The sequence below is a fragment of the Quercus robur genome, chromosome 8, assembly GCF_932294415.1.
Source record: "Quercus robur chromosome 8, dhQueRobu3.1, whole genome shotgun sequence".
Lineage (NCBI taxonomy): Eukaryota > Viridiplantae > Streptophyta > Magnoliopsida > Fagales > Fagaceae > Quercus > Quercus robur.
This window is the reverse complement of record NC_065541.1, coordinates 2458452-2469702: the sequence shown is the minus strand read 5'-3', so window position 1 is coordinate 2469702 and position 11251 is coordinate 2458452. Positions and strand designations below refer to the sequence as shown.

At 36.6% G+C, this 11251-nt stretch overlaps 1 protein-coding gene across 1 annotated transcript; it reads right to left on the bottom strand.

Annotated features, from left to right (window-relative positions):
* Positions 1–284: 284 nt before the first annotated feature.
* LOC126694176 (heavy metal-associated isoprenylated plant protein 47-like) lies at positions 285–1288 on the bottom strand. Its single transcript, XM_050390260.1, has 3 exons — positions 1268–1288; positions 804–882; positions 285–704 (listed from the first exon to the last, which is right to left on the bottom strand). The coding sequence occupies exons 1-3, from the start codon at positions 1271–1273 to the stop codon at positions 457–459; spliced, it is 333 nt and encodes a 110-aa protein (XP_050246217.1). The 5' UTR covers positions 1274–1288; the 3' UTR covers positions 285–456.
* Between the last annotated feature and the right edge of the window lie 9963 nt (positions 1289–11251).

The following is an 11251-nucleotide window of genomic DNA, read 5'->3' as shown; positions in this document are numbered from 1 at the left end:
ATCCTTAAGATAATAAGCAGCAACCTAATACGTAAGCGCCAAAGAAAATGAAGCATTCACACTTTTTTTTTTTTTTTTTTTTGAGAAGGAAGCATTCACACTTCATCGTAAAAAAAAAAAAAAAATATATATATATATATATATATATATTGGAGCATTGCTAAGGACAAAAATATTTTTCATAATTTTTTTCTCACAAAAGTTAACATGACTTCTTGTCCTTATAACAAAATATACCAACTAGCTAGCTAGTTTTTTTTTTTTTTTTTTTTTTTTTTTTTTTTTTTTTTTTTAATAACTAAAGTTTTATTTTTATTTTTTAATTGTGTCCTTGTTATTATTGTATTAAGAAACATATAGGAGACACAAGGAAAACAGCATGCAAGAGCATGAACAAAACAAAGAAAAAAAAAATTTACATCTCAATTGATCTCATGGATCAGGTTGCAATACTCATCACATGATGGCGCAATTGCTAGGGTATTGATCAGAAACCACTGCATACGTGGGGTATTGTGGATATTGGCTATAACATATAATTGGGTCTTTTTTCTCAGCACTTTCTGCTTTCACTTCTTGCACACTCTCAATGTTGGCAGAGCCAAGCTTCTTCCTTAGTGAGCCGGCCAAGCTAACCGAATCAACTCCGTCTCCTACCACGACCACCAGACTTTTTTCTCTTTCAATCGCCACTGAGATCACACCTGTTTGATATTCAGGAAAAAAAAAAATTTGTTACATATATATATAAAAAAGCCATTAGTCCCTTGTCTCTAGTTCTCAAAAGCAAATTTGATGCACACCTTCTGCCACAGCAGCAATCTTCATGGCCTTGGTTCTGCATCTCTCGCAATTCATTTGTACCTTCATTATTATCTTTTGCTGCACCATATATATATATATACCATATAATCATTAGTATCTTTCAATAAAATTAATAAAAAAAAAAATATTGTTTATATATGTTTTTGGTGTTTGCTACTCAAAAAGTACAGCGACACATTCATTTCATGCATGTGCATTTTTTTTCTAGGTAAACCAACAGTAAAAATCTCTTGTGCCCTCTTATAATCTGTGGACCTCATAGGTACATGGAAGCCACAAGATCTGATCATAGTGGCCTTTATCATAAATAGGCCGAGGCTAAAAGGGAGATAGGGTTTGAATCCTAAATACCAAGCACCACAGTGTTGGTATAGTTGGCTAATGCTCAAACCCTATGGATACCTTCTTTTTTTCCTCTTCTATAGTAAGAAAAAGGGCTTACCTTCATGTTTGATACTATGAAACAAATGGAGAGTGTGATTATTATGAGAAGGCAATGAAATGATAGTGTCTATTTATATTAGAGAGCCTTGTGGTAGAAATCTGTTGACTGACTTATACACGGTCAGCCCCGTCACTAACAATTAGTTGGAAAACCCACGGTTTCCACAGACCGAGTCAATATGCATGCATTGCAGTTTCGAAACCATTTCCGCTCCTCATCTACTTGTATACGTATATAGTAATGTATGTTAATCTAGAATCCTTAATTTCTAACTATGTTCAAAATTAATAAACGTCAATCTTTGCTTGTGTATTACTTTGATTTTGCACTCAACTTGTCATCCCTCCGAAAGTATATGGTAGTAGATGGCTTGTTATTATCAAAACAAGTACATTAACACATTTAAGTAGAATGTTGATAGATTTTTTACGTTTTGGGGGTGGGGACATGATATTGATTTCTCAACATCCTAGCAGAGAATTCCTTGCACTAAAAGACTTTTAGTACAAGGTTTTAGAAAAAGTCTTCCAATCTTATTAATTTGGACTACCCCAGCCGTAAGGAAATTAGCCTGGGTGCATTTCTGATGGATTGTGAATGTTCGCAAGTCTAAGTACTAAATGTTGTTTTAACACCCCCCCCCCCCCCCCCAAACTTTTTATTACGATTTAATCAAATTTAAAATAATTACAATTACTGCAGAATTTACATGATTAACCAATTAATCTAGCATGCTACTATCAATTTGCATGGATAATCAATAATTGAGCAATGCACTAATGTTAGTTTGTTTAGACCCCTTAAAATAGATTATTTAATCTAATTAATTAGCCAAGTGTTTGCTTAGGTTAATTATGAGATTTATGTTAAACAGTAATAGATCATATCATGCACAGAAGCAAAAAAGTAAAGAACACACCAATATGATCACCTAGAAAAACCAATGAAAAGAATTGTTTCAAGGTAAAACCAAAGGAGGATTTGACCTAATTATTCTCAAGGTAAAAAAAAAAAAAAAAACAACTAATATAGAATTGAAGTTTTTACAAAAAATTTAACCCTAAATCTATTGCTACCTCCAATAGTAACTTATTAACACAACCACATGCAAGCTCTAAATTCACGGACTCTTCTCTCTTGGATTTGCAACACACAAGCTCCCACGCTTATGACTTTGAGATCCCATTCAAATATTTCACATCACCAGTTGTTGATCTTGTAGCAGCAACTTCTACAACACTGAATCTTCAGTTTCTTCAAAGAATATTGTTGGTAGAAGACTAATTTAGAGAGTTTTGGGTACAAAAACATTAGATCTACAGTTAGAGGCACAAGATGCACTCTTTTCTCTCTCAAAACCCATTTTAGGGTTAGCTTATAATGTCCTTTAAATACTAGGAAAAAAAAAAGGATCGTGATTTGAGTTTCAAACGGACAAGTTATGAGGTTTTACATTTGCTGATTTTTGTTGATTTGCGATTTTTGATCAATCAAAAATTCTCCTGATCAATCAAACTAATCTGATTTTGACTTTCCAAACCTGCAGCTTGTATGTTCTTTAAATTTTGACTTGTAGCACTTTGAGCATTGTCTAATATGACTTCATAGACTCTAACCTGCAGCTTTTTACATTGAGCATTGTGTTCAAGGTTTGTCAATTGTTCTAAACTTTTAGAGTCTAACAATCTTCCCCTTTGGCAATTCATGACAAAACTTACATACAATATGAAATGCTCAAATACAAGAATAGCCCTATTACAATAACATGCCCAATTACATCACAAATCTCAATCTAATACTTCAAACCTAAAAGTTGCTTGAAGAGGCAGAAGGCCTTGATCAGAATGTACCTGTCTTTCCTGAAACACTCAAAAGAGCACATCACCGCATGTGTGGAAATAAAGACAGATAAACAAAATGAACAACAAATATGCAATAATAGCAAATAACAAACATGTAAACTAACTCTCCCCTTAAATTAGATATATAAAAATTAAAAAAAAAAAATTTACTTTCTCCCATTTTCAAAAACGATTTCAACTCCCCTTATATAAAAAGAGTTAGAAACCTTTTAACTAGGATTCCCAAATTTCATCTATTTCTCCCCCTTTTTGTCACGTATTAATAAAGACAATCCAATTAGAAGGTAAACAAAAAACATACACAATAAAGGATAAGAGAAAATAGAGAACCAAGGGAACACAAAAGAATTCAACTCTATAGAAAATAGAGACAACTCCCTGTATAAAGAGCAACAACTCCCCCTATAAACAGCATAGGTTTTAAAAACATCTTTCTCCCCTTATAAAAATAGGAAAAACACAACAAGTGTAAGGTCACGTTTTTCAGCCTTGGCCCAAGATGTATGAGACCTTTGGCCAGTGAGTCTGGTATAATGAATTTGTAGAGAGTGGGCCAAAGAGCTACGCTTTAGTGTATGGACAACGGTTATCACGGTGTTCTTCACGATCAGCTGAGATGGACTGAGTTTTTTAGAAAGGTTTGATCCTCGGCATGGAATGAGGAGCTTTTCCGGGTGCCTCTGGTTTGTTGTTGGGGGGGGGGGGTTTGCCCCGCCCTTTCTGTTTCCCTCCACTCCCTTTTTATAGTAGTTTCCTTCCTCCTGAATGGGGTCCCTAGGGTAGGTACTTGTTCCATCAGCCTTTCCTTCCAATTGTTGGGAGTGGTTGTAAAGGCAGAAGAGTATGGCTGTGTCAAGTACAAGGCACGGAATGCTATAATGGCAGCCTTTCCTTCAGACACTTCCATTTTCTCCGTTGTATTTTCCTACTTTAGCACTTTCCTATTCCGTGGAATGGTCTGGGGTGTCACTACTAGTGGCAGGTTGCCTCCTTTATCCTCGGCTACATCCATGCCGTGGAGGATTCTCCCCATGGCTGAGGAGGGGTTTTTCTTTGGGCTGGGCCCTTGGCCCAATGTAGACATTGACATGGGCCTCCAGGTCTTTTACCCTCCATAATAGCCCCTCAAAATCCTGCTATTTGGCTCCTCGGACGAAGAGGAAGGTTTTGATGACATCGGGCCTCTGTCACGGCTTGCCAAGTCTTATCCTCTAATAATGCCAGAGCCTCTTCGCTTGCCTGAGGCACGTTCCTAGCTGTGAGACATTCTTTTAGTTTATCGAAGTCGTACTCCTGTTGTTTCGGTGCACGAGGCGCGCTTTAATTAGGGTCTCTTCACGAGGCGACATGAATCCAACGGCTGAAGACTACTTTGGAAATTAAGCGACATTTATCTCGCTTGTAATTCCTTCTTGGAGATTTGGGCGAATTGATTGCCACCAGGTTTGCCCCCTATATGAGGCACATGGTGGGAGATCATTTCCCTTTGTTCGCAGACCCTTGAGTTTTTGAGATTTCTAACTCTCCAAATGCTCCCAAAGTCCCCACTGTGAGAGTGATTGAGATTTAGGGGGTGAAATGGACAAGGATAGGGTGAGGGTGAAGGAACCAAACCCTCTTCAGCAGCCTCGGGTGTCTTCGAGATTCAGGATGGCCCAGTCAGGGTAAGGAAGACAAAGGCTAAAGATATTTCTCCCCTTCGACTGGACAAGAAAGAAGTCTCCCTTCCTTCAACCAAAATCCGAAGCAGGTGTAGGTCGCATCAGATTTTTGGTGCGACAAAATTTTGACTTTCATCCGGTGCCATGTGTCACGCATGTGAGGGTTTGGGTTTCCCATCTCAAGTACTATCCCCATCTCAATTACTATCCATACTTGCTCGATTGCTGCTAGAGCAAGTATGGAGATTTGGCATTCCTGCTTCTTCTTCTCTTCTACCGCCGGTGCCATCCAGACTTGCTTGGTTGCTACTAGAGCAAGATCGTGGATTGGGCGTCTCTGCTTCTTCTTCTCTTCCACTGCCGGTGCCATCCAGACTTGCTTAGTTGCTGCTAGAGCAAGATTGAAGATTTATTGTTCCCGTGTACCGCTTTTTATAGTTAGCTTCTGATATAGGCTTGTCTAAGCCCTTTTATGTACTTTGTACTTCTTCTTTATTTAATAAAATGGCGATTTTACTTCATTTTGCGTATCCTTTCTTTTCTGCAATAATCATTTTGTGAATGAATGTGTTGGTGTCTTTTCTTTCAAATAGTACTTAGAACCAATGCCATTGATAGCAAAGAATTGTCACTTTGAATTTATCAAAATTGATGGGCACAACAACGTCGACTCTAAGTAAGTCAACTATATAAGACTAACTAGGAAAACGACCTCATGTTCTGTATTGCGAACAAGGTGACCGCCCGAGGACGTGTAACCTAAAGTAAACTGTCCGAGGGGGTCGTCGGGTACTAGGATTCCTCTCCACGTTTCCGATGATATTTATAGCTTTGACTTGCTTTGGGCGTCTGGTCCGAGGACCGAGGCAAGACCTTGGTTCTGTCTAGCACTTAGACTTCTTGGAGTGACTAGTTTTCCCATAGGTTTGGGTCCGAGGACCATGCAAGACCTTGGTAGGTTTGAGTCCGAGGACCATGCAAGACCTTGGTTCTGTCTAGCACTTAGGCTTTTGGAGTAACTAGTTTTCTCATAGGTTTGAGTCTGAGGACCATGCAAGACCTTGGTTCTGTCTAGCACTTAGACTTTTTGGAGTGACTAGTTTCCCCATAGGTTTGAGTCTGAAGACTATACAAAACATTGGTTCTGTCTAGCACTTAGGCTTCTTGGAGTGACTAGTTTTCCCATAGGTTTGAGTCCGAGAACCATGCAAGACCTTGGTTCTGTCTAGCACTTAAGCTCTTGGAGTGACTAGTTTTCCCATAGGTTTGAGTCCGAGGACCACGCAAGACCTTGGTTCTATCTAACACTTAGGCTTCTAGAGTGTCGTCGGTGCGCGTCAATTTCCCCAAAGCCAAAGGTCCGAGAACTCGACATAGCTGAGGTTTTGTTTAACCGCTTCAAAAGATTCTGGTTTGGCCCTCGGCTTCTTTCTCTAAAGGAAATTCAGTGAACCGGACTACTAGGCCTGTGAGAGTTAGCCCCTTGACAAGTACACGAGGCACACATCTGACGTCAAAAGCCCCTAAAACCAAACTCCGTTTAGCAATCCTCCTCGCGTAGTCAACGCTTCGGAGCGTCGAGTAACGACAATGACAATGCGTTCTTGGAAATAATGGGGGGTGGCTTTCGCGTAGCTTGCACCACCGCCAAAGTGGTCCTCTCGAGGGACTTTCGCTGAAAGGAACTTGACCGTGATTAACCGTTGCATTCACCAACGCATAAGCTCTCCCCACAGACAACGCCAATTGTAGGGTCACGTTTTTCAGCCTTGGCCTAAGATGTATGGGACCTTTGGCCAGTGAGCCCGGTACAATGAATTTGTAGAGAATAGGCCAAAGAGCTAGACTTTAGTGTATGGACAACGGTTGTCACGGTGTTCTTCATGATTAAGCTGAGATGGACTGAATTTTCCAGAAAGGTTTGATCCTCGACATGGAATGAGGATCTTTTCCGGGTGCCTCTGGTATGTTGTTGGGGGCGGGGGGGGGGGGGGGGGGGTTTGCCCCGCCCTTTCTATTTCCCTCCACTCCCTTTTTATAGTAGTTTCCTTCCTCCTGAATGGGGTCCCTAAGGTAGGTACCTGTCCCATCAACCCTTCCTTCCAGTTATTGGAAGTGGTTGTAAAGGCAAAAGAGTATGGCTGTGTCAGGCACAAGGCACGGAATGCTATAACGGCAACCTTTCCTTCAGACACTTCCGTTTTCTCCGTTGTCTTTTTCTGCTTTAGCACTTTTCCTATTCCATGGAACGGTCTGGGATGTCACTACTAGTGGTAGGTTGCCTCCTTTATCCTTGGCTACATCCATGCCGAGGAGGATTCTCCCCATGGCCGAGGAGGGGTTTTTCTTTCGGCTGGGCCCTTGGCCCAATGTAGACATTGACATGGGCCTCCAGGTCTTTTACCCCCCATAACAAGTTTTGGAAAAAACTGTTATGAGAAAATTTTAAGGGGTGGGAAAACCTTAATATATGCAAACTTGACACTATGTGACTCATAAACAGATGCATGCAAACACTCTAGGCATAATCAGTTAAGATTATACAAAATAGATCTTAGTGATTTAAAAATTTAGCATGCAAAGTGTTTTCATGTAACAAGGTATTTTAAAAACTCAAATCAACCTCAAGAGTAGAGAAAATATTTGCACATTTATTATCCACAATATCTCTGAAACATATTTCAATTTTCAGCACTTCACACATCAACAAAGATAGCATATACTAAAATATATGTAACTCAAAAATTAATCAATCAATTTTTAGATCAAGTTGAATACTCAATTTAACAAAGTGTATGCATGTTGTGTATGAAAAACAATCTATGAGAGACATGACTACAAAAAAGCAAGATGGACAAAGAAAATAATGAAATGCATGTCCTAATCTATATGTGCAATGCATGAAAAGATTGATCAGTTAAAAACTTCAAAAACTAAAAATTTTCTAGTTTCAATCTATCAAACATCGATCAAGCAGCGATCGAGTAAGGCAGAGAGTTTTGAATGCAAAAACTCACAATTTGATTGGTTAAGGGAGATTTTTGATCGATCGAACAATGTAAATTTTAAAACAAAAAATCTGAAAATTTTATGCAAAAAAACAACTTAAAATGTAGTTTCTAAGACTCAATGCAGATGCAAATGTTCTAGAAATGTGATGCCTCAAAACCTCACTTTAAAACTAGTCCAGAAGTAAAAATCACAAAATTTAAACTTCTAAAACCTTTTTTTTTTAAATGCCAACCAAAAAAAAAAAATTGTATTTGCACATCAGTTCATGTGCAATTAAAGATGGCCAAATTAGTGAACACACAGTCATATGTACAGAATTTAGCAAAGATTTGCGTGTAGTGTGTAGAACTAGTAAGTGTACAAAGTATAGAAAATGTGATATATCGATAGTAATCAAACAAATTTTCTACAATATCAATCACATTGGTTTGAAAGTGAATATCACCTAAAGAGGTACATCATATAACTCTCACATCTCCTAGAAAACACACTTGTAATCATGTAAAAGAATTTTATATTCTTTTTGCCTTTCTTTTTTCTTTTGACTTTTATATTCTTTTGAAATCAATACCTTATTTAATCTTGCTGTGCAAGTGCTACACCTTACCGAACACAGCTTTTATAATTTGCACACAGGTATTTATGATCGGCAAGTAACAGTAGTGAGATGGTTATTTATGTCGTTCTCCTAGGATTTTTTAGTCCTTACGATCAAAATATGTGACATTTGAATCAAGACCATTTGCTTAAAGACTCTAAACAACTCACACAATTAAGCACTACATAGCACAAACTAGCAAAGTGCAGAAAATAGCTCATCAAAGCTAAACAAAGTACATAGTCATGAAATGCAAATTTTATAGGCCAACCTTAATTACACACTTGGTGGTGTGCAATACAAAAATAATAATAAAAAATAAAAAATAAAAAATAAAAATAAAATCTTTTTAGATTTTCAAAATTTTTATTACTAAAAACAAAAAGAACACATTATGCTAAATGAACAAAATGCAACAAAAATGCATAACAATGCTCAACTAAGCTCTAGATGGTACACAAACAAGAAATATCAATTTATTAATTAACCTATAAGTACGTGTACAAACCAGTACATACTGATACAAAATCAGAAATAGCTTATGCACTTAGTTATGCAACACATACTTTCTATGTTTCTCCACAATATCAAGCATGTTATAAATCAAGAGAGCGATATTATAATTCACGGAATCCTCAAGAAGAATAAAACTAGACACAAAATAAAATATTTTTGTCTTTTTTTAATTTTTCAATGTTTTAGAATTTATAAAAAAAAAAAAAAAAATCAAAACAACCTAAGAAAATAAAACAACCAAAAATTGAAAGAAAACATGTCCACAAATAATTGAAAGAATTAAACCAAGGATAAATAAACAAAAATCACCTTAACAAATCTTTTATCACCCATATAGTACGAGTCTTTGGCTTTGTAGGTGAACAACCATGAGAAGTAAAGTGTATTTAAGACATTACCATGGATGTTGATACCGTACCGTACCGGCCGGTACGGCCGGAATTCTTCGTACCGGTCAATGAACCGGTACCGAAACACCTTCAAAATGTACCACTCAAGATACCGGCCTATACCGGACAATACCGACCGTGCCGGAGTATACCGGATGTTTCGGCCGGAAAAGAGAAATTCGGCTGGTACAAAAACTGAAAGGAAAAATAGAAGAAATGCATGATTTGAACAAACCCCAATGCAGCAAGTTGCCATCACATTGACATCGCCGATTAGATCTTCCTCTTCCTTTTTTTTTTTTTTTCCTTCTTCTCGTCTGTTGTCCTTCTCCATTGCTCTGATTTCTTCTCTTTTTTTGCTGAACAATGAACATTGCTGTGGTATCTCCATCTTTGTTTTGTGCTATTTGAAATTTCTTAAGCCCTTTTACACGTGACTAGCCTTGGAAATGTTGAAAACTTATATTTTTTTTAATAAAAGATGGGCTGAATGGTTTAGCCTTTTACCTGCTTTTCAGTTTTGAACCCCACGTTATGTGATATTGTGATGCATTAATTGCATCACATCTATAGAAACTTATAGTTTTTTTTTTTAAGTAGCAACTTTTTAGTTTTGTTTGTATGATGAATAATTAAGTTTTTTGTTTTTGATATTGTGTATTTTTTTTTCCTATATATGCAATGAACAATTGAATTAATATTTTATGATAAACAGAAATTATTGAGGTAATGTTTTATGGTAAATAGAGATTTTGTGTGTGTATATATTTATATATATATATATATATATATATTAAATATATAAAATAGCGGTAAACCCGAAACGGTACACCAGTATTGACTAGTATCCGAAATATATCGTACCGCTGATCAAATCGGTATAGCCTCCGGTACGGTATTGACACCCTTGGGCATTACATAATTCTTCTGATCAAGACAGATCGAAATCCTGCAATTTTCTTTCACAAGCCAACAAACTTAAATTTTTCAAAAGCATATGAAACAGAAAGAACAATTTAGTCTAATATGACCAACAATACCACAAAGGTAATAGGTAGGCACATAAACAAATTTCTTATGCACTTTAACAGAAGGTTAAACATAGGTTTAGAAACTTCAGCATCTACATCAGAAGTTTTACCTTTGTCCAACCTAGCAAAATAAGCCTTTTTTTTTTTTTTTTTTTTTTTTTTTTATGATTCCTCCTTAAAGGAGGAATATAAATTTTGTCAGCTTTAGGCTTAAGAGGAACAATAACAAAAACAGATCTATTATCAATATCAAGTTTGGTACTAGACAATTTTTCCAGTTTAACTTCAGACTCAGCTAACTTTTATTCCAAACTCTTCATCTTTTCATCTTGAGAGGAAAATTGATTTCTCAAAAATTCATTCTTTTTATTTGATTCATTCAATCTCACAATCAATTCCTCTTTTTCAAGATTAGCCAAATTTAACTCTTCCTTGAATTTCTTAGCAATTTTCATAGATTTAAATAATTCCTTACGAAAAGTTTCACAGGCATCAATAGGATCAACTTAAACAATAGTGTAATTTCTATTCAAAACATCACAAATATGAGCAAATAGACACTTAAAATTATCCATGATAGTAAGGATCAAGGATCTCACTCAGGACATTAATCCAATCAGAGTAAAGCCGCTATGATATCACTTGTTAGTTTGTTTAGACCTTTTAAAACAGATTATTTAACCTAATTAATTAGCCAAGTATTTAATTAGGTTAATTATGAGATCTAGCTTAAACAGTAATAGATCATATCATGCACAACAGCAGAAAAGTAAATAACACACCGACATGATCACCTAGGAAAACCAACGAAACGAATCGTTTTAAGGTAAAAACCTTGGAAGGATTTGACCTAGCTATTCTCAAGATAAACAAATCCACTAATAGATAATTGAAGTTCTTACAAAATATTTA

Excerpts from the sequence above, each read along its gene's own strand:
- LOC126694176 (XM_050390260.1), bottom strand. Across the intron at positions 705-803 it reads GATTGCTGCTGTGGCAGAAG|GTGTGATCTCAGTGGCGATT; the intron begins GTGTGCATCAAA and ends AATATCAAACAG.